Raw genomic sequence first — 24,991 nt, 5'->3', positions numbered from 1 at the left:
CAAATTATTGGTAAGATATGTGAAACCATTTCTTCGCACATTGGCATCTGTAATAAACCAGCAAACATTCAAATAAATCTCACAATTATAATATGCACCCGAGAATCACGAATTTGCCACTACTATGACGAAGGCGGAGCTCATGAATATTAATTTCGCAACGCCGTCTTTGCTGGAACATCGACTCACGTAACCTAATTAATATTTATGAACCAATCCCTAGCCATAGTAGGAAAAGTGTGATCCAAAAAAAGTGTGCATCATACGCCTCCCATCTTCCATGTTTACGTCAAATCCTACCCAGGCAGCAGCGGATGTTAATGGAAAAGTGGGGCCACAAACGCCAACGTATGATCTGAAAACCCTGGAAGAGTTCTTCGACCCGACATCTTCATTAACTTACGGGATACAAGAGGTAACGACGCTTTCCCTCCGTGATCATTACGCGTTTTATAGCGTTGTCGTGGTAACGCTACTGGAGCCATCAGTGTGCTTTTGACTGAGGCCTGTGTTCGAATCATTGATGAGTATGATCGCCAAGGGATTTTAATTGCTTACGTTATTTATTTATCTATCTATCTATACATATTTGAACCTGTGTGATGTACACTTTGACTGCTATATAGCTTTACATTGGTCATACTTCTGTTATTATCTTAATGTGCCTAAAAAGCAGTGAGCTATGTTAGCTGATCAGGATTTTTACTGGGATGAATGGTGATTGCAACAAAGCGATAGAGATGGCCACACGCTACACTTGCGTGCTATATTTGGGCGCAGTGTAGAAAACGTGGGCGTATTTTTAGGTGAACTCCACCCCTATAGTAGGATGTGTGACAAAGCCAATTATTTATGACACTTAAAGCAGTTTAAATTACTCGTCCTAGAACGTAATGGTTGTTTACACAGATAAAGTGACGTAATAGTGACAGTACAGTACAGAGAAATTATGTAATCCGTGCTGCTATCTGGGATGAAACTCGAGGTTGGATAATCGCTGCTCTCTATCCACACCAGAAAAGACGAGAACAAACACATCAAATGCCCCAGTGACACACACGTGTATTAGATGAGTTGACGTCAACAACCAAAGCATTACAGATAAGATTAGCTGCCAATCTTGGTTATCGTAAACAACAGAGGTCGTTTATTGGGAATATATCTACATGTTACACTCAACACATAAACTGATACGACAGAAGACACACATTTATATGATCTAGATATAGTAGCAGTCACGTGCCTTAATTTTTGCATTTCCTGCTATATTTTTATTGGCTGTTGGGGATTATTTCAGTTAAATGCAAATTACATGATGTCATGACATGTTTATGCGAGTTGTGAAGGGGTCACACCCAGGGCTCGACATTAACTCTTGTCCGGCACAAGTGAATGTTTTGTATGGGCAAGTGAGAGATAACTTTACTTGCCCGACTGGACAAGTAACTTGAAAAAAATAACAACAGTGCGACCTATATGTAGAATAATAAGAATATGTGCATTAGACAGAGCTGTGTGTTTGTGTGAAGTGCGTTTGTCGTGGTGGTGCTTGTTGTGTGTGACAATAATCAATGTAATATGAGTCAATGTAACTACATGCGGACGCGGAATCCTGTTATTTAAATGTCATCTGACTGTTCTGCGTGTCTGAGTGAATTACGTGCACAGTTTAACATACAACACGAGTGATGGTCGAGGATTTATCTGCGTCTGCACTGTATGAGGATATGAACACATGAACTTCATCTCCAGAGTTGCTCTGAGAGTTTATTTTACGAGCGTTTTACTGTTTGAGTGAAGCTATCTGCAAACAAGCGTCTTCCCGAAGACCCGTCAAAATAAAAGTCCCGTTAAATTGAACGCTCAGACAAAAAATACTCTGGTGTACTCTAGTATTTGCTATTGAAAATTGTAGTGCCCTTGTAGTGAATTGATAAACACTGTATACTATAGTAAAGTTCAAAAACACTATAGTATCGTTAAAAAGGATATAGTATAGTTAAAAAGGAAAAATACACAACTGAGAAATATTCAAACACATTTAGGTAATCTAAAAATGATAGGCCCTAATTTATTCATCTGTATGTAACATTAATGTCTTTTGTCAGTTACCTGTCTATTCATGATGAACTGCACATTTTTTTTAATGATGACTACAGACGATTTATACTCCTACAGTTTGGCCTTTGCTACCAAACTTTAAACCTTTCTAGCACCAGCGCTATGTGCAAAAAAAGTTAACCTACAGCCTTAACACTAATAATAATTACTGCTTGCCTTTGTTTTATAGCAGTCACAGAGAGTAGGCCTATAACCAAATTCAGGCGGCCAAAGCGGACACTAGTTAAAATGCTTAGAAGCAAACTTGACCAATCTAGATCCGGAACAATTATATTGAGAATTCAAATGAAATATCATTTTTTTATCGTTGGACAAGTAATTTTTGTACTCGGACAAGTGAATAACAAGTTTACTTGTCCGAAGGACAACCACTTTTGACAATGCTTAATGTCAAGCCCTGGTCACACCTATAATTATTAACTTCAGTCTTTTACTAAATAAGAATGACTTTATTGACAAGTTGATTTGGAATGTTTGGGGGTGATACTAAGGAAATGTAGCTAATATTTGTGGTGGATGTGTTTTCTTAACTGCATATGTACAAATATATGATTTTACTGTAGTTAAGGATGAATTACTGTTTATGTCAATAAGGCGACAGACTTCTCAGTTATTGTAAAAATAAAGTTATACTTTAATTTGGCTTCCAAATGAGGTTCTCCAGTTTCCTTCATCTCTTTCTTTCTTTCTTTCTTTCTTTCTTTCTTTCTTTCTTTCTTTCTTTCTTTCTTTCTTTCTTTCTTTCTTTCTTTCTTTCTTTCTTTCTTTCTTTCTTTCTTTCTTTCTTTCTTTCTTTCTTTCTTTCTTTCTTTCTTTCTTTCTTTCTTTCTTTCTGATATTGGTTGAATTATATACACAGTACATTATCTGTTGTCTACTGACTCATTTATGTAGCCGAGAGCCATGTGGCTTTCGCCGGTGACAATTATTTGTTTTAAGTGCAAAGCAAACATGTCATTCATGGTTGTGGACGTGTTCTTTTTATTAGTGGGCTTAGAAAAATGAGGATGCAGTGTGCATCTGCTCAGTGATAACTGAATGTGCCAGTAGTCATAGATGGAGCTCAGGTTACACTGTATGGCTACTGAACCATCCGTCATGTTTGTGTTCACCACAGAAACAGGCAGTGTGAGCAGAGCTCCCTTCTCTACCGCCCGTCAGGGGAACCAACATGTCCAGTGACCCCCCTCCTCCTTATCCAGGGGGCCCCAATGCCCCTCTTCTCGAGGAGAAAAATGGACAACCTCCAGTTGGTGGTAAATTCCTACAGTAGATATTTTTCCTCATCTGTGTGGTCTTTTGAAATCGTTTTCTTTAATCGTGTACAGTATGTATGTATGTGTTCTAGACAAGCGTTTCAAGAATGTAAATAAAATGCTTTGAAGAAAACCATGGTGACAAATGAAATCCCTCTATTCACATCCTTTCTACAGAACTCTTTCAATTTCATGAAGCCAGAAGAAATGCATTTTCTTTTAAAGAGCACTCATATTTGTTCTTGCTCAAAACATGTCAATGTCAAATGTTGTCGCCAGACTATAATGTATTAAAGAAAGTGCAGTGTGCAAAATGCTGTTAGACTTACAGTGGGATGCAAATCTGCAATGTTTTCAGTTAAACATCAAAAAAATATTTTTAAGGAGCTTGAAGAATGTTTACATGGGACAGTTCACCCCAAAATGGAAATTCTGTCATACTTCAATCACCCTCTTGTCATTTCAAACTTGTATGACTTTTCTTCTGAAGAACACAAAAGATATTTTGAAGAACGTTGGCAACCAAACAATGGCAGTACCCATTCACTTCTATTCTAAGTCAATGGGTACTACTGTTGTTCAGTTACCAACGTTCTTTAAAATATCTTCTTTTGTGTTGTGCAGAAGAAAGAACGTCATACAAGTTTGAAATGACAAGAGGGTGAGTAAATGACAGAATTTTCATTTTTTTAAGATTCTGCAGCACGATTTTTTAGGTTACAAATCAATTGCAGATTTGTGATATTGGTCATTTTAACTCATGTACTAAGGCAGACATACTGGTATAACATGGTTTATAAACTTATAAACAATATTTTATTATTAAATTCAAGACTCAAATTTCAAAATAGAAGCATTCTCAGTAGTTGTCCCTGATTCAGGGTGGGATGCTGGAGGTCTGTGATTTCTTTCATTAATTTTGACATATCATGTATTTCATCAGCAGCAAATGCTCCAGTAATGACAGGACCGCCGCAGGGCCACCCCCTGCCTCCAGAATACGGACCTCCACCTTATGAAGCCATTCTACAGCCTGGCTTTGTTCCACCGCATGTGCCTGGTGAGAGCGCAATGCCTAAGCCTATGGCTGTACCAATGCACATGCACCATCCCCACGGTGGGTTTACCATTCACCTCTGTATGTTATTCCAAAGAACAATTGTTTTCGTCATATATTTTGTGCTTAGAAATTCATTATCGCAATATCTTCCACGCTGCAGGTGGTTACTACCCTCCCCCTGGGCATTTTCCTCATACAGTGGGAGTGGAGCACTATGGTCCGGGGCCCAGTCACTTTGCCCCGGGTCACACAGCCACGGTTCTCGCCCCTCCTGGCGTAGCCACCACTGTGACCGTTCTGCAGGGGGAGATGTTCCAGTCAGCTCCAGTGCAAACCGTGTGTCCACACTGCCAGCAGCCCATCATCACCCGCATCAGCCATGACATCGGCCTCATGAACACCCTCTTCTGTCTGTTCTGCTTCTTTGTCGGGTGAGTGTGAATGGAGCGGCAAGGGTATGATTTGATGCACGGCCGTCTTTGTCTGTTTGAGAGAATATGATGTCAGTGTGACATTTTGTAGAACTGAAGGTAATGTGTGCTATTCAATGTTAAAATACTTTCTCTTATCTCAGCTTATTTAGTTCAATTTTATTTATGTAGTGCTTTGCACAATGTGCACTGTTGCAAATAAGATGTAAATAAAATATATATTTTTTACATGAAGTATTGGAAAATATGCAAAATGTCATCATTTAAATGTGCTGCATTGTCGTAGGGGATAATCCAGATGCGATTTCTATTCTTTTTTTGTAATGCTATTGGCTCAGAAATTCAATTCGCACGATTGACAGCATGTTGTTTATTTCTTTGTTTTGCAGTTGTGATCTGGGCTGCTGCTTGATCCCCTGCATGATTGACGACCTCAAGGATGTGACACATACTTGCCCGAACTGCAAGGGCTATATTTACACATACAAGCGCATATGCTAACAGTTATATGCTGACAACAATCGTCCTGTGACCTCAGTCTGGTGGGTTGACAACTCACTTTCTTCTCCGTCTGATACCCATATTTTTCTTTTCCGGCCCATATTTTTTGTCACTTCTCACTTTATATAACTATCAAATCTCACTCTTAATGTACTGAGACTACAATGTAGTTTGAGGCTAAAATCTGTAAAATGAAGCAGCGCTGTCTAGCAGATAATGAAGGAAGGAATGAGAAACATTTTATATGCAAAAACGATTACATTGAGTCATTAAAGCACTATTAAGTTTTTTTTTATTTTTGCAACAAAAGTCTACGAGTTAGAGAATATGTGAAATGGTAACTTTGTCAAGCTTGTATGTGTAGTAAAACTGAATTTCACTTCAGGTCAGTATTGTTTTATTGTAACTGTAGGAGCTGTTGTTTTATGCATTATTTTAACATGTAAAAATGGAAGTCTTTGAATGAGACTATTATTAAAGTCCTAGAGTAACGTTGCTTTTTCCTGTGAAAATATGTTTCTCTGTATTTGTCATCTTATGCAAATGTGAAAGGTTTTTTCTTTAACTTTTGTTTGTTGGTAATATTTGTTTCCAGTTCACTTGATGTAATATGCATTATTGTGTAGATCTGGTTGATTTAAAACGTAGGGTTCTTTTACTCAATAAGCTACTTTGATAGATCAGTAAAGCTTATAGTGTGTTAATACAATGTAGTTCACGTTAGGGTCAAATACACATTTACTTTTAAACTGTGAATCAAAACTATAGCTTCAGTGCTTCTTGAACCACTATACTAGCTGTCTCTGTTGTCACTAAGCTACAGTAGATGAAAGCTGTGAGACTTTCAGATAAGCATCATTTTTTATGTTAATTTTGGTCAGGTTCTTTTCTTTTTTGGTGAGGTTCTGTTTTTTCCTTTACTTGAACCTCTTTAGTTCTTTCCTCTAAAGAGAGAGGAAGTTTTGGTAAAGGTTATTTAAATCTGCTTGCTGTTGGAATTCTCCAGCATATTGAAGTCCGGTGCATGACATCACTGTAATCTTTCACAGTGTTTCATTGGGCCATATGTCCCTCCAGTGCTCTGAGCTCAACGCATCACGCTGTGCCACTTGCTACACTGAGCTTCAGAACTCAAAAGAGATGTACTGTTCACTGTGTGCAACAGGCCACAGGGATTTAAGAGATGAATGTCCCATTTCTCTGGAACGATCGGATTGTTTCATTTTTGGCATTTTCCTTGTCATTTCTGCCAAGTTGTTTCTTATGTGGAAGCTTTGAAGATTTACATTTTTGGATCGTCCAAAAAGTGCTGGCCTACACTCTTAGGTGCTTCATGATGCCATGGCTTTAACATCCAAAAAAAGGTTCTTCTATGGCATTGCTTTGTAGAACCTTTTGTAGCACCTTTATTTTAAGAGTGCATCAGCTTGGTTCACAATAACTGTTTGGCCTGGATGCAGAATACAGTTAAACATTACAAATGATTCCATCATGTCTAAAAGATGTTATTTACGGCATTGTTTTTCAAAATAATCTACATCAGCAGTGCTGAGACACTATATATCTGAATATTGTATTACTGAATGTTGTGTACTGCTTTCAACAAGGAGATTCAGACAAGGTCATATTCTGTTTCTCTATTAGACAATCTTAGTACGTCTATTAAAACATCAGACTTCTCCTGTAGTGTTAATCATAAAAGAAAAATATAGTTCTTTCTGTGTAAATGTGCACAAACCCACTGTGTGACCATATATATGATTGTTTTCTTGAACCAGATCTGTTGAGTCAACACCGAATCTTTTAATAGTGTTTGAACATTTGCATATAAACATGTACCTTTGTATGTTTTTTTACCTCATTTATACTTGCTTCATAGCAACCCTAACCGTAACTAACCCTCAACCTGCAAGCCATGAGCCATAATTTCATAACAGATACATGATCTCTATCTTCTACGTCTGATTATTGTAGAATAATCTCCAGTAAATATGTATGCATGTTCATCGGATTTACTTGCACAATCCAGGCTGGCTCCCTTTAATATGCTCTTGACTAGGTCTACATGCTTTGTGACTTGATGCTGTGCCAGACAGAGTAAATGTCAAGCTTGTGTTACCAGAATGCAGCAACTGTAGATAGATGCCTTGAGAATAATCTGTGGCACATGCAATGCTAAACTGAAGTCTCCAATGTATATGTAAAACTAAATATACTGACTGATTATTATTTGAGGAAATAAATGGACAAACCAGACCATTGTGAGTTTTCTTTTTATTTACACACACCCACAAAATCCTCAGTGGGTCAGAGCAAACAGTCTGTAAACAATAGAGTGACCACAAAACTGATCTGTTTTAGGAAACAAATGGCAAAATCATGTGAAAAGATAATTGTTATTTTAAGGGTCCCAACCTATATTACAATATATGGAAACAGAGTGCATCGTATTGGATGTATAATCGGAATTAGTCCCTCCACCTATGCCCACATTGTGGACTACAGCACTTGTAGAAAGTTGTCATTGGTTCATCCGCAGATCTGGTTTGTATCTGCATGAAATAAGCCCTCGGATGACCACATTTTGGACAAGGTTCTACGAAGAATAAAATGAGAACATACATTATGGCTAAAAAAAAAAAAAAGTAGAGACACAAGTAGTTTCAAGCTATCATAAAGTCTATTATATAAAAATGAACTCTGACATGGGTGTATATTTGGATACACTGCTTTACCTGCTGTTGAATCTACGTTTTCCCATGCGGCAGAGCCTCCGAGAACATCATCGACCTCTTTCAGTTTGGGATACTTTCTATTATTCACCTGAGAAATGTTATTCACACAAAAGTTCAAGAACGATTCGATATCAATATGAAAAATTTAAATGTTGAAACCTAATGGGGAGTGTCTACAAAGTCTTGGAAACATTTGAATCTAATCAAAGGTTGCTTTATGTGTGTTTAACATTAAAGGGATACTTCACCCAAAAATGATTCTGTCATCATTTCCTCACATTCGAGTTGTTCCAAATCTGTATAAATTTATTTGTTCTGATGAACACAGAGAAAGATATTTGGAAGAATGCTTATAACCAGACAGATTTTGCCCCCATTGACTCCCATAGAAGGAAAAAATACAATGGTAGTCAAAAGTGCCCCAGAACTGTGTTCTGTCCTACACTCTTCAAAATGTCTTTTGTGTTCAACAGAATAAAAACAATGATAAAGTCATTTTTCCTACTATAGGAGTCAAACTCTGTCTGGTTATAAGCATTCTTCCAAATATCTTTCTCCGTGTTCATCAGAACAAAGAAATGTATACAGTTTCGCAACATCTCCAAGGGTGAGTAAACGGTGAAAGAATTTTCATTTTTGGGTGAAGTATCCCTTTAAAATCGAGCATGCAATCGTGCGTGTATTAATCGAACAATTCAAACACATAAATGTTCGATTCAATCAACAATTTGAAACACAGAATTCGAATGATGCGTTTACAGTCACTGTTACTGTGCGTGTTCGAATCACACGCTCGAGCTATTTCACACAATCGTGTGTATGAAACGAGCGATTCGAAAATGTAATGTAATGTTTGATTCAATTACACACATTACTTATGAACGCATCATTCTAAATGCGCCAATAATACAGCTCACTCACTACTTTTGGAGTTGTAACGTTAGTGATCTTAACATTACCTTCCTCGTGATGTTGTGTACATATGGACAAGTATTACACGCGAATCTGTAGCATCTTTGACCCTCTTCAACGATCAACACATTTCCACACGTTGGACAAAACAAAATCATTTTCCAACCGGTAAATAAAGCAAATGGGAATAAATATGATCGGGTTTCTTTCGGTCTCTTCATTCACTTGAAACATATGACAGTCAGTGTGTCACACTGTTTTTGGCTCGGCATGAAACCAAAAATGAATACGTATTAAAGTTGGTAATAATGGGCAGAATGGTGCTATCACGGGATAAACCTGGTAAAATTTTAAGCATTCATTATTTACATGTTAAGTATATATATATATAGATAATCACAGATACACAGAAAAAGAAACGTACATCTTTAACACGCGGAACTAAATATTGGTGCATCACCAAAATGTGTCGACAGAGTGTTGACATGCTTCAGCAGCACAACGCAGTTGTTCGTGCTGCAGTTTTATCAGACAAACTCTTCACTCTTATATCGTGAAACCGCGCTCTATATGAAGTTGTTGTTTGAGATGAAGATGCGGTTTCGTCTACTGAATTAATTAACGCCGGAAGGTCAGAAAGAATATCGACGGGGAACGTTATCGTTTCTGAACGACACTAACGTTACCGTACAGCAGTAGTGACGTATAGAAAAGATCAACATTAACGGATTTATGGGTTTACAGAGTCAGAGAGAGTACAGATTTCACTTTGTCAGAATATAAGTCTTAAAATGGATGAATGTCCAGATCTATTGAATGTGGAAAAAGGAGAATTGGAGGAGAAAAGGGTCGTAGATGGTATTAAAACAGAGGAGGAGGAGGAGGAGGAAGAAGAAGAGGACGAGGAGGCATTGCCACATTCAGAATTTCTCGACATCTTTGAGGAAGGGCTTGCTCTGATGGTGCAGGACCCTTTACTTTGTGACCTGCCCATTCAGGTGTGTCATCAAAAACAGCAAAGAGTTCATTTGGCTCACTAATTCATTTGTGACATTAAAAGATCATAGCCATGTTTTGTGATTTCCAAAGATATTTGAATGAATTTTTTTATCAAACTGTATAGGTGACATTGGAGGAGGTAAACTCTCAGGTGGCTCTGGAATATGGTCAAGCCATGACTGTTCGAGTTTGTAAGGCCGATGGAGAAGTCATGCGTAGGTTTTTCCTGCAATCATTGCTTATGTTTGTTCTCAGGATTTTGTTATAAAGAAAGATGTTAGCTATAATAATTAAGTCAATTTAAATTCATTAATGGGTCAATGATTGATTGATTTATTATTATGCATTTATTAATTGCAAAACAAATTTATCCGCAGCTATTGTGGTTGTGCAATCTGCCACGGTGCTGGATCTGAAGAAGGCCATTCGTAGATATATGGAGCTCAAACAACAGCGAGAGGGTGGTGTCAAACACATCAGCTGGTGAGATACGACAAATGCCATGTGACTTTGAATATACGATAAGCTTCATTTATGTTCATATATTTTTCCTTGTGATAAATCCCCTTTTCCTCTCAAGGAAATATGTGTGGAGAACATTTCACCTGGTCTTCAATGGAGAAAAATTAGACGATGACAATGGACAGCTTAAGGAGTAAGTTCAAATAATAAGTGTCCTTTTTAAGCCGTAATAGAAAAGAGTGAAAAGTTACATATTACGTTAGATTATGATTGACGTAATGAAATGTCATTGTGTTCCTCACATTTTTCAGTTATGGAATCAGAAACAGAGATGAAGTGACGTTCTTGAAGACACTGAGGAAGAAATGAGCAGGGACTCGTTTTGTTGAAGGAATTTCTCGTCAAAACTGGAACAATCTATTAAAATAATCTAGAAGGTTGTCGTTTGTTCCCAGGGTATATTTTGTAATATTCAAATCAACTTCCACCTTTGTTTTCTTTGAAAAGATGCAAATATGTGATATGAAAGCATAAATCATGTAACCCACACAAGCACTAATGAAGTATATTAAACATGATATTTGTGGAATTTAATGTTGATTTTATCTATCAAATAATAAAATCTGGACATAATGAAATTATTGAGTTCCTTTCCATAACAAATAATAATAGAGAACTATACAATATAAAACTATAATAATTTTATTATGGGTCAGGTACAGACCTGACAAAGCCTCAACAAGATGTTTGTTTAGAAACCTTCTCGTGACATGAACTCTTCATGGCTTGCGCTCTGAAAGTAAGAAAAAAGTCATACCACATACTTTAAATATTGTAAATATGTTCCTCATTCTGTATCATTTCAGTATGACTAGCCTATTATTTCCTTACTGCTGCACTGTAAACAGTGGACCAGTAAGGCTAAATGCACCGACTACAGCAAACACAGGTAACTATCCTTTACATCTTTAATGTGACCCAGACTTTGTTCACACTGCAATTTGAAAGTTTTATTTATGTAGAATTATGATCTGATTTCTTATTGTCTAATTTGATGCATTTTAACAGTGTTGTAAAATATGACAATGTTAAATGTTAAGTTGCTTTATTTATTCAATTTTAATTCCTGTCCTGAAACCACAGTGATACCCAAGCATCACTTCAGACATAAGCATGGGCTCTTAGAAGACAAGAACAAGTGAGCTGTGAATTCTCAACATGCCTGGACAGTCTCATGAACGGGAGTTGAACATCGCAGAGGAGCTCAACCGGCTGTCCTTAAGCAGGCAGCAGCTCAGTGACAGACGCAATGTCTTGGCTTTGCTGATCGATTTCAAGCGAAATAACGGCCAAAATGAAGAACGTTAGTACAATGTGTTAATAGCATTTGTTATTTTCAACGAAACTAATGTTTTAAAGGAATAGTTCACCTTCAAAATGAAATTCTGTCAGTTACTCACCCTCTTGTCATTTCAAACCTGTATGACTTTCTTCTGCAGAACACAAAAGAAGATATTTTGAAAATGTTGGTAACAGAAAACCGTGGGTCCATACATTAGAAATCAATGGGGACTGATGGTTTTCTGTCCAACATTCTTTAAAATTCTTTTGTGATCTGCAGAAGAAAGAAAATCTCACAGGTTTAAAATGACAAGAGGGTGAGTAAATAATAACAAATCCTTTAAGCCAAACACATTGTGAAAAACATGGAGAAATAAAGAAAAAAAGTAAAATTCTGGTTTCTCAATATGTTATTTTAAATATAAATTATAACGTACATACTACGTTTTATCTTATACGAGATTAATGTACGTTACTTTTCTTTATCATTGTTGTGACCAAAAGAGTATTACAGAGAGACTGCAGAACGTCAAGAAATTGATAAGGAGATCAAAGCTCTATCTCAGAGGAAGATTCAACTGCAGATGGGACAAGACCGGATAGGAGGAACGCATAACACATTAATTGGTAAAGTAACTTAAGAGTTTTGTACATTTAAATGTTTTGGGCAATTCCTAGATACAAGCCTAATACACTTAGCCTGTACATTTGAACTGACCATTTGACATAAATTTGGTGATATTTTATACATCTTTATTACAGATACATCTATATCATCTGCTGTTTTTGTGGCGAATCCACCGTCCTTTCCAGGTTAGTGAGTTTCATATACTTTTTCCATGATGTTCAGTCAAGACTGCAAGTCATGTTTTAACATTACTGTAACTCATCATCATAAACCCTTTTTACGTTTCACTTGTCGAGATTGAAAATAATTATTATACTTTAAAATGTAAGGCAGCATTGTTTTTACACTGTATGTGATGTGTACTTAAAAACAACCAAACACAAATTTAGCTTCCTGCAAGAGTAGCTCATTTGTTTATTTCAGCTCCGCAGATTATTCTGGATGTTCAGGAACTTCCTAGACACCCATCCCAGACGCAGTGTCCATTCTGTCACGAATTTATAACCACGGAGGTCATAAAGACCACCAGCAGTACCTCGTGTCTCATGTGTTTTATTTTCATTATGTTTGGGTAAGTTGAATGCCGTTTGGTTAAGCAGTTGTTTCCATAAAAAAGGCACTATCTGTATGGATAACATGAATCGTTTTGTGTTTTTGTTTGTTTCTGTTGTAGTTGTGTAGCTGGCTGCTGTCTGATCCCCTTCTGCCTGGATACCTGCAAAGATGTTGTTCATAAGTGTCCGAGATGTCGGAGTCACATACACACGTGCAAAAAGCTCTGATGGGTGGAACATGTGGAGTGAATTTAACTGAAAGATCAACAGAGATATCACAGCATCTGTACTACAGCAATTTTGAGAATATTCATTCCTTTTCTCGATTATATTTCACCCGACGGGGTCATTGGAATTTTACACCAATGCCCGAAGCACCCTGGGAGTCTGAGCACTGCTCATTGGAGATAGCTCACGGCTAGCTGTTTGTGGGATACTAACCAGCAACCTTCTGGTTATCAGCTCTGAGCTTTCATCACAACACAGTGAATGGAATATAAGGTTTCAATGTGACTGTCTTGGTCATTTGCTTTGAACGTTCAAAGCAAAAGTTCATATGCATACATTGAAACGGTTGAATACGTCCTAAAGCAGGAAACACTTTTAGGGTGTCCTGGAAGATAAAATATGGAAAGATGCAATACTGTGACAAAACTGTGATTGGGAACCTATCATTCCTGTCCTCAATACTTCAAATTTAATTTAGTTACAGTTTGTTTTGGTGTTTTAAAGGATTTTAAATGTGAAAAATATGCTAGTTTGAAATGTCAAATGTAATTTATTAATTGGGTTCTGGTTCTTAATGCTGATTTGTCAGTAGCTATGGTTTATTCATGTTTGAACACATCCATGACTTGATGGCGGTTTAATGTATTTATTGCATAGAAACATTAAGTTACTAGTCAGAGATTAAATAGGCCTATTTTTAGAAATAAATTTCATTTAATACTTATTTGATATGCTTATGCACTTTGTCTTTATTGTGTGGTAACTGTTTTAAAAACAATAAGGCACTTTGTCGCCTTGGAATTATAAGGCTCTATCTGACATTTTTGTCACAATTTAGTTATTCACATAGTGATGTTTTTTCTTTACGTTGTGTACATTTTGAAACTTAGAAAACAAAACGGTTTTATCTACAAAGTCAAAAGGAATCAAAACACTTTGAAGGTCAAAACAAATCTCAAAATTTCTCTGAATCCAGATAGAACCTTATAAATCTATGGTGACGACTTTTGGCCATTCTCAGCCTTTCTTTGCTTAATCTTTCTTTGAGGTTTAGAGCTGCTGTTATAAACGCCAAACAAGTCATTTTTAAAGTTTCAAATACAGAACCATTTTAATGATAAAAGGCTGTATATACAATAAAGATATGTACAAAGACAACCGCAAAACATTATTTACAGTTGCACAAATATGTTTGTATAAAATGTATAATGTAAAACTATATATACACTGTGCAAATATGAGGCATTCAATCACTCTCCAAAAGTTCAGTAAGATTTCAAATGTTTTCTTTCAAAATGTTTCTTGATAGTCTTCAAAAGACTTGTTCTGCATTACAGATAATTCATTTGCAGAAAATGTTGGAAAAGTTACACACCTCTTTATAAATTCATACATTTTGTCAACATAACCTATGAATACAGATACAGGTCTCCTCCCCTCACACTGAAAAAATATATTCATGCAATTCAAATACACGTGAGCACTGCACAAATGCAGTGAATGGTCTGTTTACATAATCAGGAGCTTTGGATCTCTGGTAGAGACAAAGGTCAAATATCCCTTCAGAAATTACATTTCTAAATATAGAAATACATTCTTTCGTTTTGACGTTGTGTTTGGATAAGGAACTAATAGTCAAAGAGTTAATGTTCCATCCAAAGTCAAGTAAGTGCACTAGTTTATGGCATGTTTTTTACAGAACAGGCTGCGATTAAATCTGCCAAACACTGCAGAAAACAAATTCATGAATAAAATGTTACATCTTGAAAGAGTGCTGTAAAGAAATTCACTCAGCTGTCTGTTTTTACATCTTCCAGCGGGTGGCGCTGCATCTTCACATTTTATAGAAAACAAACTAAACCGACAATCTGACTGAAAACTCATTTCAATCTTACAAATAAACGGAGCTGAGGTTAGTGATTAAAGTACGTTCGGGAAAAATTTAACCTGTAGCTATTTCAGTGGTTATAAATGAATCTAACTTTCGGCTTGAAGAGTTTATATAGGCTACTATGACAGCAAATGTGGACTATTATACACAAGTCACACCACCAGAGTCTGATATCTATGGTCTGATCAATCAAACTGAACTGACGTCATTCTGGTTAAAGGGACAGTTCACCCAAAAATACAAATTCTGTCATCAATTACTCACCCTTGAGTTATTCCAAATTTTTTAAAATGTATTTATTTCCTACATTCTTCAAAATATCTTCTTTTGTGTGCAACGGAACAAAGAAATTTATAAAGCAACTTTTCCTGCTATGGTAGTCAATGGTGGCCAAGAACTGTTTGGCTACAAACATTCTCTGTGTTCATCAGAACAAAGAAAAGTATACAGATTTGGAACAACTTGAGGGTGAGTAAACAAAAACAGAATTTTGGGTGAACTGTCCCTTTAAGTTTAACCCCGTCTCTCTTGTTCGGGATAATGATGGCCCCTCTAGCGTTTACACAGGTCTTAGAGTTTGTGCCTCTCCCTCTCATTTGCTTTGTGTTTGGCCCCACGATGGGTTTGGTAAACAAACTCCACACGCCAGTCATCTGACGAGGATGAATTTGAATGTTTTACAAATTGAGGACGATATGTTTCTAAAGATCACCTCTTTGTCCTGCATGTTATTTAGCTGCCAAAATACCCCAATGGAAAAGGGAATTGCTTTTTGACCAAATCTAAATGAGCCGCTAGACAGGTTCCTTCAGTAAAGATTACATACGAAACGTAACAATTACCATGGCACCATATTTCCCTCACAAATGTCTGACATTTGAAAACTTCAAACAGTGTTAAAATCTAAAACTAGTTACTGAGCTAGGTAAATGTAAAAAAATAAACAATTGTGTGTGTCTCGCTTTCCTAAAAATGTGTGATGAGTCTATAATAAATCTAAAATTATAAAGAGCAGAATTCTAAACATACATTCTATACAACGCAGTTCATGTTTTACTGCTTCAGAATATGACAAGCAGAAGGTCAAAATGACTGCGCATGTAGGTGAAAATGACATTTCTTTGTCTTGATAGAGATGTAACTACTTACTACCACACACACATCTGCATTTATAGGCACAGATGAGTAAAGCCGACAGTGGTCTCTATACATTTGAATGGAAGTCACACACCGAACGACACCAGATCCTTCACATCCGAAAAGCTCAGCAAAATCTGAACATCTAAATTACCAGAATCAGTTCTCAAAATCTTGGAACTGTACGTCACTCATGACCACCACAAATGGTCGCCTCACGGCTAACAAATCCTCTCAGATTCTCCGTAGTCACAGCAATCTCCTTTCCTTGCATCATCCTCAATCCCAATGTAACTGTAGATCGGACGAGTCCAGAAAATCCGAAGAAAACACAGTAGGAGAGGAGATTCCAGCAGTTCCAGGCAGGGTCAGGTCTAACCACTCCATGTTGTCGAGGCCGGTGTCCTGCAGATGCAGGGCGGAGGTTGGCGTGTCAGTGAAGGTCAGATCTGAGGTGTCCATTGGGGAGTTTGGATGATCCAGCAGCTGATTTTTCAGCTCCTCCATCAGTCGCAGGGTCCGTGGTTCGGCTTCCCCCAGCAGGGCCTCCAGCTGGTTATCTGAAGCCAGGGCCACCAGGCGGGGTGGAGGCACTTGGGGTTGGTTGGGCGGGCGGGCCATGTGTATCTGTGGCGGAGGGCGTGACAGCACCGTGTTGATGGGCAAGGTGGTGACGTTGGCTATCACTGGGAGGAGTCTGTCCAGAGATGGATCCTGCCTGGTCAGAGGAGATATTTCTGTGCAAGAACAAGTGCGACGTTATGCAAATACATCGCAGGATGAATTTGTTCCATGAAAACGAGAAAACAAACTCAGTACGGATTTGAGTTTACTGTTCTTACCTCCACTCTCGATCAAAATGTCAAACAAATCATCCATGTGCTGACTTGTAGCAGTGGGAACCTTGGGAAGAAATTTACATTTGGTTAATTGCAAAATGAGAAACAGCCATTAGGAAAGCAGGCACTGTTTGAGCTTTTAGCATATTTTCGCTATAGATTTAGCTTGAAATTACCTGCATTGTGACTTGTAGGCCGCGGGTCTGTTTGACGGCCTCCTCATAGCGGGGCGGGTCTTTACTCTTTGGGCTGTGACGATTGGGGAATGATGGCTGGAGGATATTATTGAGCTGACAGGGTGAGGGGGGCTGATATAAAATATATGTAACATTAACTGTGTGGATGAGCACACAAATGCAATAAACAAACATATGTTGTGATGAAGAACTAGACAGACAACAAATCAAAGAATATAAGCAGATTTAGGCCATCAGATACCTACCCTACACAAACTGCTCACACCAAGAAGCATATGACACTATTAAGAAAAAGGTTTTACAAATTCTAAATTTAAAAGAATAGTGGTGTAAACAACTATAATGATAACCATTGGGAACGTTTTTACCAGCTTGAACAATACAACATTAACTGCAACAAGAACTTCAGAACAGAACAGTTCACCCAAAAAATGTTTATACCCAGGAATAAAAATGACTTTGGTCAAGTCAATGGGGACCGTTTTTGGGTGAACTACTCCTTTCAAACGTGAAACTGCAGGGCAAGGGCTTAGAAAAAAATATGTGCCCCTTGTGGCAATGCTAAGAACTGCATTATGAATTTCACATTATTCATTTGAACTCTTTGGCCCCAGCGTTTTGTCAAAAAGTTGCCAGTCAGCGCTAGACTTTTCACAAAACTATGATGGCCATCAGAATATTTTCTATTAATATATTAACAAACTACATATTAGATGAAATAACAAGCCTATGCTTTTAAACAAAAAAGCATTTTTTATCACCTCTCAAATGTGGGAAGAAAAAAGTTTCTTAAAAAAATCTGAGATTTACACAGACCGGATCGGATTTGGAAAGCTAATCAAAAAAGTATATATTTGCCATCCTTCCGAAAACTCTTGATGTCCAAATTCGCTGTTTTTCAGGAGATTAAAAAACATTGTACTTTTTAAATGATTACATACTGTGTTGTCAAAGTTGACAAGCACTTTTCAACACTTTTTCTTGGTTAGATATTTGCAAAACCCAGTGACAAACAGAAAGGGTAACTAATAATAATTATTTATGGCAAAAAAAGGAGCTGCAAGGTTTCAGAAGGACAGCAGCGATATGTAGTTTTGGGATCAGTAGATGATGTACCCTCTCAGAAGATGGGTATCAGTGCCCCCTACTGTATAACTGTAATAATACAGTATTCCTGTAATATAATACTGTTTACTGTATATATTCACGGACTGCCGTAAATTTCTGTTGATGGCAGGAAAGCTTGTCTCATAAATGGCTAAATATTCTGTCAGTGGATGGGGGAAAGAATTAAAATGCAAATGTGCAGATCTGAGCATGAGGCAAAAACATTCATGAGCCTACATGAAGTATGTTTCAAGCCTTACAGAATGATATAATCTGGCTTACTTTGTTAACGGGTCCATTTGGGATCGTGTGTCTGGGCGAGACTCTGGGTGAAGTGCTCAGGAAGCACTGGGGCATTTCCACCATGGACTGGTTGTGATTCTGCCTGTACTCAAATCCAGAGGTAGAGCTTCCACACAGAGGAACTGTCTGTGAACACATGAAGCAGATGCAAATATCACTCCAGTGCACTGTGTGTGTAAACAGCAGTCTCGTTCTTGGACCAGCTTTCCTTCTTTCTGATGGATTTTCTTTGACTTCTCTACATTTGTCAGCTATTTACTCATGTCTGCGTTTGATGTTGTCGAGAGGATAATGCATCACCTCAGCTGTTATTGCCTTGGCAACATCTGATATGTACAGAACAAACCGCAGGACCTCGCAGAGGCTTTCCAATTGCGCCAAATCGGAGGGATATGCATCTGGGACTTGTCATCGCAATAGTAAACTGAATTAGATTCATGCGGTGCAGGAACATTCAGAGCGAGAGGAAAGGTCACGATAAAATCTACAAGCACTCTAAAACATACCTGGATAAAAACACACACAGACAGCTCATACTTTTTCTTTCTTTCTAACTGCAAACATTGTTTATGGAGTTAACTGCTTGAGCTGTACGATCACGTATCTGTGACGGGAAAAGCTGCCACCCACAGTATACAATCCTACATTTGTCACCAGCTGCTGACAGAGATGCACTGAAAAGGCAATTTTTTACTCGCATACAGCTACTCAAATTTTTTTTAACGCACATTGGGCATCATTTATCAAATGAGCGTAAAAACGGGCAGAGAAATCCTCTTCGTACATTCATAAGTGAATGTACATTAATAAGTGTACATTGATCAATACAGCGCTGTTTTCGGATCTGTAGATGATGTACTATTTCAGCAGATGGGTATCAGCGCCCCCTAATGTATAACATTCAAAACATGCATTGGCGGGAATTTCTGTCAATGGCAGAATAGTTTGTCTCATAAGTCTTTCAATGGGCTAGGAAAAGAGATAAAATGCAAATGCGCAGAACTGAGCATGAGCCAAAAGCATTTTTGATTATTTCACAAAATCATCATTTAAATAAATAATATGTGTAACAGTAAAAAATTAAGTAATTAAATTAAAATAATAGTTTATTTTGTAAGATAAACTTAAAAAAACTCACTGTGTATGTGTGTGTGTGTGTGCGTGCGTGTGTGTCTATGTGTGTTACGTGTGCATATTGTGTGTGTGGAGTGTTTTGTATGTGGGTGTGTCTGTCTTCTGTGTTTTCACCTTTTTCTTGTTTTTACAGGTATAGCTCTAATTGTTTTGCTTATAGTCAATATGTCTCATGTACAGCTGCTTTGTAACAATGAAAATTGTAAAAAGCGCTATAAAATAAAGTTGAGTCGAGTTAAAAAACTAAACTAGTAGCACTTAGTAAGTGTTCTGCTCACTTGAGGTGAAGACTGCGCCTGGTTTGAGTGTTGTTGTAGAAGGGTACTGTCAGACATCTGTGTTTGCAGAAGTGGAGTTTGTAGGAGGCTTTGAGTCATTGCTGACTGGAGAATGGTCTGCGCCTGCAAAGCATACAGAAAAACCAAAGTAAGACAAAAAATCGATTACACATTTCCCCAAAGTGCATTTCCAGAATCCTGAGAGACCTGTGTGGTGATGCAGTTACTGGGCAGTGATATGGGCAGCAGGATCTGTGCAGCAGTCCGAGTGTTGATCAGGGCCTGTGTTTGCTGACGCAGCACCTGAGGGACTTGCTGGGTGTTGATGTAAAACTGTTGGACTGGGGTGTGGTGCATCTGAACTTGAGACTCTTCCTGTTTCACCCCTACAGTTTGTCGCATGGGACTGTGCTTAAAGTTGCAACTGGAGGCGGCACTGTTTTCCTCTTTGACGTGGACCGGCGATTCAGGTTCGGGTTGTTGTCCGCCGCCCTGCTGACCCCTCTTCTCAACCTCCAGCTGCATCTTGAGCTCCTCCACCAGACGCTGCTCCTGCTCCAGCTTCCGCATGAGCTCCTCAATCTGACGCTCCTTTTCGTGGAGGCGCTGGTCTTTCTCTGACACTTTGTTCCCTTTGATCACACCTTCAGATTTGAGGGGTGAGGTGCCGAGTGCTTTAGTCAGGCTTTCCTTATTTTCCTCCATAGTGTTGCTAGATGCTTCCAATCGTTCGGGTGACACGGGGGGAGTTGTGCTCATGTTGTCAGGTTGCAGTGCACTTTTGGAGACGTTAGTGTCTACGGCTGTAGTGGGTTGAGAGGTCTCTTGGTGGGCTTTGAGTCTTTCTATAAGGTCTGTTTTAGTGCCAGACACGGGTCGTCCACGCTGTTTCAACTCCATCCTAAGCTCGGCCACCTAAAGGACACAGGGTCGTCTTGAATTATTCAATTTTATAGGTATTTTTTACAAGCTGGAAATGGATGGGCATAGTACACACCTTCATCTCATCTAGGTTGGCAGGCAGGGACCCCGGTTTCCGACAGGTCGCATTATTGTTGGGATGTGAAGGGGTTGCGTTTGCCAAAGACACCACAATAGAAGCGGGCAGACTTGAGCTGCTGCTCAGGGCTACATTAGGGCAGCTGTTCTGACTCTCACCCGCTGGCCTGCAGAGGAGTACAGGGGATTTTAAATGCATTGAGAACTTCCTGTTCCCTCATCATTCATACCTCTTTCACACACAATAGAAACAGAGGTATATCTCACAGTATCAGAAGCCAAAATGAATAAGAATGGGAGGAACAGCCGTGCTAAGGCTGGAGTGTTGACAGGTTTGTTAAACAAGATGAATAGTCGACAACACTATTTAAAGGCTATCATTCATAGCACACAATGCCTCCATTCCTCACTATTTAACGTGGCTCTCTTGCCAAGCAATTAGGTTGATATTAAATCCTTTGATATATCAGTGTCAGCTCTGAAGTTAAAAGTCATGAGCAGTTTGCACAGGGCTGAAATCAGTTGAATGTGTGAACAGAATTTGCATTCTGTAAGGGTGGAAAACCTTTTCTGAATATTAACAATCATTGTAACAAGTGCAGACAGCGATTAACTTGTACAATGTATCATTGCGTATGTATTGCCGGCCAAAAATAAAAGGATGGAAAAAAGTCTGACCCTGTGCATACTGAGGTATAGAGACCATATGAACTCAGAACATACAATTCATATATACAATGCAAATTAAAGGGATAGTTAACCCAAAAAGAAAAATTCTGTCATCCTTTATTCACCCTCATGTTGTATAAAACGTGTATATGATTCTTTCTTCTGTGGAACACAACAGAATATATTTTGAGAAATGTCAACGGTGGCCTATGTTGTTTGGTGGTCAACGATCTTTATAAGATCTTCTTTTCTGTTTTGCAGAAGAAAAAAGTCATTCATGTTTGAAATGAGATGAGGGGGAGTAAATGAGGAAAAAACGCAAAAAAAACCACACTTTGCATGTAAAAGCAGTTGCTTTTTTCCAAAGCAACTTGCAGTGAATTCATTACTCTTTTTTATTCATTTTTCTTTCATTTTTAATGAAATTTGAATTCATTTTTTATTCAGTATGCATGTCCATTTAAATTAACATTTAGTCAATTAGCTGATGCTTCTGAATGAATGAATAATTTATATAGTAATTGGTATTAAACTGGTCTCAGTTAGCCTAACACAGCACATGAAGCTATATAAATACATGCCTAAGGATAGACAAAAATGTGGGAAAGAAACAGAAATTGGTGTGTGTATAATTGGGTCAGGTGTTGACGAAAGAAATGTGTCTTGAGCAGATTCTTAAAGTTGGGTAAAGATTCCGCTGATCTTGTAGAGACCATCTTCTCTAGAGGTGACCGTGCTATTATATGGAAAAGCTTAAAGTCCCCGTGAAACGGAAGTTGCGATCGTTTTTAGTTCCGTATTCTGACACATTTCCGAGTGAAAAGGAATTTCAAAGGAGAAAATTTGTGGGCGTGGCTTGCGTTTTTCACTGCGAATTGATTGGATGCGTAAAAACAGCTGTTGCATTTTGAAATGAAACTGGCAGCAGATTGACAGTTGAAGGGGAGGAGTTAATGCATGCTCCGCCCAAGCCGTCTAATTTACGTCATTTGAGATGGATAGTCATTACAGGAAGGAAGTGCATTTTCAGATTTTAACTGAAGATTGTGAGGGCACATGAATTTTAAAAAGAAAATGACCCACATTGATAAACTATTTACCATAAACGCAGCAATATTTCAGGAAAAAATAAGAATTGTCATTTTTAATTTCACTGGGACTTTAATACTGCAATACATTCGAGAATCACCAACCCACAGTGAGTTTAAAAGCCATCTTAAAACATATTTTTGTATGATAGCGTTTGATCAAAGATAAGTGTGGAGGTTTTTATTGTCGCATGTGTCTTTTTGTTCTTATTTTAGATATATATTTTTGAATATACTGTTTTTGAATGTTTTTCTTTATTGTTTGCACTGCTAACACAATGCTCTACCAGTTGAGCTACAGAAACACGTACTTGAGGGGCGCCGGCAATATTGCCTGGTAATTGTAGTGCTGTTGCTGTTGGCTGAGGATCTGGAGCTGCAGAAACTGCTGCTGTTGTTGAAGAAGTCTGGCGTACGCCGAGTCCATGAGGGCTTCACTGTGTTCTTGCTTCTGGTCTGGTGGGATGTACTGGTGATATTTCAGCTTCCTAACCCTCGGTTTGGGTTCTTTACTCTTCTTGCTGCGGCTCTTGTCGTTGGCCTGTTTGGGTTGGCTTTGCTGCATGAAAAGAAGGGCGAGAATCGAGATCATGGGGTCAGATCATTAAAAGCGTCACCTAAATCACACAGCGAACCAGCTCTGTGATTTCAGGAGACTCCCACAATCCTCCCTGTTAGAGAGAACACAGCGAATGTGGAGGATTATGGGGCCTCTCGAAGTGAAGCATCAGCACTGTGACTAAACCACGAGGTGAAAGATTTGTCGACGAAACGGTCAGCATGCAACTGTGAATAGGTGTGACATGCTTGAACATCTACCTAAAATGGCAGGAAGAGGAAACAGGATGTGGAGAGGACATGACCCTAATTGTTTGAACGTCCAGAGTCACAGGATATATGTGAAATGGTTTGGCTTCTGAGGGAGGGAGTTGAAAGCCATCAGGATGTAATAACATCGTTTTCAAGATGGCTTATGTGCACACAGATTCCTGAAGTTCACGCCCTTCTCCATGATCTCAGCTGGAGGAGAACAACAGTGACCTTCTGTTATGAAGTAAATATGTGGAGTATGCTTTGAAGACATTATGATAAACGCACAAACTATTGCCTGACCCCTGTTTCTTAGTCATCAGTTTTTTTCAGTTTGTTCTTCTCCACATGATAAGGGCAAGCATTTCATTTGACCTCCAACTGAAGACAGAAGGTGCTGCTGGTGTCTTAAACTCGGCATCTGCCGCTCTTTTAAAACTCTTTCGCCTAAAACACCCTTGACAAGTTGTTCTAAACAAACGGTTTAAAATGACAAAGCACAGCTCTATCTGGTGCTCTCCTTTTGTGCACCGTGAGCAGTATTAAGTTGGTTCAATCTGGTTTATGCAGGTTATAGCAAAGCCATGTTGTTCACCAGCAACAAATACTGATCATACAGCAGGACTGAGAAAGAGAAAGGAGCTGGTTAAACTGGTTAAAGTGATTCACCCCAAAATGAACATTGTGTCTTCATTTACTCACCCTCTTGTCATTTCAAACCTGTATGACTTTCTTTCTATTGCAGAAAACACAAAAAAGATATTTTGAAGAACGCTGGTATCCGAACAACTGCGGCACCCATTCACTTCTATTGTATGGACACAAAACCAATGCAAGCCAATGGGAGCCAATGTTGTTCGGTTACCAACATTCTTCAAAAGATCTTCTTTTGTGTTCTGCAGATGAAAGTCGTAGGTTTGAAATGACATGAAGGTGAATAAATGACAGAATGTTCATTTCACTTATATCAGTTCCAAAGATTAAGTTTAGCATTTGGTAGCACTAAAGGGAATGTAGGAAACAAAAGGGAATGATTCACTCTAAAAAAAAAAATAGTGCTACATAGCACTAAAAGTGGTTCTAAGCTTGTAATTATACGGGAACCACTTTTAGTGCTATATAGCACCATATCTTGGTGCTTCAGTGGTTCTTCAGAGGTTCTTTGGGGTGACCGAGGTGCTATATAGGTTTCCGTATAAAGAACCTGTTAAGCCCCTGTATGGTTCTTCAGGGGTTCTATATAGCACCTAAATCATCCCAAAGAACCGCTGAAGAACCACTGAAGCACCAAAATATGGTTCTATACAGCAC

General features: G+C 38.3%; 5 protein-coding genes across 8 annotated transcripts in view; 3 read left to right on the top strand and 2 right to left on the bottom strand.

Moving 5' to 3' along the window:
- The first annotated feature begins 258 nt into the window (after positions 1-258).
- On the top strand, positions 259-7,625 carry cdip1 (cell death-inducing p53 target 1). Of its 2 annotated transcripts, none has more exons than XM_057347092.1 (5): positions 259-415; positions 3,239-3,377; positions 4,324-4,494; positions 4,598-4,868; positions 5,258-7,625. In XM_057347092.1, exons 2-5 carry the CDS (start codon positions 3,293-3,295, stop codon positions 5,367-5,369), a joined length of 639 nt encoding a protein of 212 aa, XP_057203075.1. In that variant the 5' UTR covers positions 259-415; positions 3,239-3,292; the 3' UTR covers positions 5,370-7,625. The 2 variants fall into 2 exon arrangements, with proteins under 2 accessions (XP_057203075.1, XP_057203074.1); XM_057347091.1 differs by having other exon boundaries at positions 260-415; positions 4,321-4,494.
- Positions 7,626-7,634: 9 nt separating this feature from the next.
- Positions 7,635-9,259, bottom strand: polr3k (polymerase (RNA) III (DNA directed) polypeptide K). Its single transcript, XM_057347093.1, is given in 3 exon segments — positions 7,635-7,965; positions 8,105-8,193; positions 9,090-9,259. Coding segments are annotated over 3 exon segments (378 nt in total). The 5' UTR covers positions 9,251-9,259; the 3' UTR covers positions 7,635-7,837.
- A 234-nt stretch (positions 9,260-9,493) lies between these two features.
- On the top strand, positions 9,494-11,096 carry snrnp25 (small nuclear ribonucleoprotein 25). Its single transcript, XM_057345560.1, has 5 exons — positions 9,494-10,014; positions 10,140-10,230; positions 10,393-10,498; positions 10,596-10,670; positions 10,789-11,096. Exons 1-5 carry the CDS (start codon positions 9,808-9,810, stop codon positions 10,844-10,846), a joined length of 537 nt encoding a protein of 178 aa, XP_057201543.1. The 5' UTR covers positions 9,494-9,807; the 3' UTR covers positions 10,847-11,096.
- Positions 11,097-11,299: 203 nt separating this feature from the next.
- LOC130561327 (lipopolysaccharide-induced tumor necrosis factor-alpha factor homolog) lies at positions 11,300-14,152 on the top strand. The gene is made up of 6 exons (XM_057345558.1): positions 11,300-11,426; positions 11,621-11,840; positions 12,323-12,445; positions 12,581-12,631; positions 12,870-13,017; positions 13,120-14,152. The coding sequence occupies exons 2-6, from the start codon at positions 11,696-11,698 to the stop codon at positions 13,226-13,228; spliced, it is 576 nt and encodes a 191-aa protein (XP_057201541.1). The 5' UTR covers positions 11,300-11,426; positions 11,621-11,695; the 3' UTR covers positions 13,229-14,152.
- A 173-nt stretch (positions 14,153-14,325) lies between these two features.
- The window catches only part of mrtfbb (myocardin related transcription factor Bb), a 31,526-nt gene continuing 20,860 nt past the window's right edge, over positions 14,326-24,991 (bottom strand). For 2 of the 3 annotated variants that reach the window (XM_057345555.1, XM_057345556.1), the window contains 8 exons: positions 23,182-23,429; positions 21,112-21,280; positions 20,322-21,029; positions 20,115-20,237; positions 18,682-18,828; positions 17,272-17,403; positions 17,099-17,159; positions 14,326-16,993 (listed from right to left, as the gene is read on the bottom strand). In XM_057345555.1, the coding sequence (XP_057201538.1) occupies positions 16,536-16,993; positions 17,099-17,159; positions 17,272-17,403; positions 18,682-18,828; positions 20,115-20,237; positions 20,322-21,029; positions 21,112-21,280; positions 23,182-23,429 (2,046 nt within the window). In that variant the 3' untranslated portion in view covers positions 14,326-16,535. The remainder of the gene's footprint in view (positions 16,994-17,098; positions 17,160-17,271; positions 17,404-18,681; positions 18,829-20,114; positions 20,238-20,321; positions 21,030-21,111; positions 21,281-23,181; positions 23,430-24,991) is intronic. The other variant, XM_057345557.1, reaches the window with a different exon arrangement.

Source organism: Triplophysa rosa, linkage group LG11, assembly GCF_024868665.1.
Source record: "Triplophysa rosa linkage group LG11, Trosa_1v2, whole genome shotgun sequence".
Taxonomy (NCBI): domain Eukaryota; kingdom Metazoa; phylum Chordata; class Actinopteri; order Cypriniformes; family Nemacheilidae; genus Triplophysa; species Triplophysa rosa.
Note: the sequence above shows the minus strand (reverse complement) of the source record. Positions and strands in the feature narration are given on the sequence as shown.

Excerpts from the sequence above, each read along its gene's own strand:
- cdip1 (XM_057347091.1), top strand. The coding sequence starts at position 3,293 with ATGTCCAGTGACCCCCCTCCTCCTTATCCAGGGGGCCCCAATGCCCCT. Across the intron at positions 4,495-4,597 it reads GCACATGCACCATCCCCACG|GTGGTTACTACCCTCCCCCT; the intron begins GTGGGTTTACCA and ends TCCACGCTGCAG. Across the intron at positions 4,869-5,257 it reads CTGTTCTGCTTCTTTGTCGG|TTGTGATCTGGGCTGCTGCT; the intron begins GTGAGTGTGAAT and ends TTTGTTTTGCAG.
- snrnp25 (XM_057345560.1), top strand. The coding sequence starts at position 9,808 with ATGGATGAATGTCCAGATCTATTGAATGTGGAAAAAGGAGAATTGGAG. Across the intron at positions 10,015-10,139 it reads TTTGTGACCTGCCCATTCAG|GTGACATTGGAGGAGGTAAA; the intron begins GTGTGTCATCAA and ends CAAACTGTATAG. Across the intron at positions 10,231-10,392 it reads GGCCGATGGAGAAGTCATGC|CTATTGTGGTTGTGCAATCT; the intron begins GTAGGTTTTTCC and ends ATTTATCCGCAG.
- LOC130561327 (XM_057345558.1), top strand. The coding sequence starts at position 11,696 with ATGCCTGGACAGTCTCATGAACGGGAGTTGAACATCGCAGAGGAGCTC. Across the intron at positions 12,446-12,580 it reads AACGCATAACACATTAATTG|ATACATCTATATCATCTGCT; the intron begins GTAAAGTAACTT and ends TCTTTATTACAG. Across the intron at positions 13,018-13,119 it reads TTTATTTTCATTATGTTTGG|TTGTGTAGCTGGCTGCTGTC; the intron begins GTAAGTTGAATG and ends TTTCTGTTGTAG.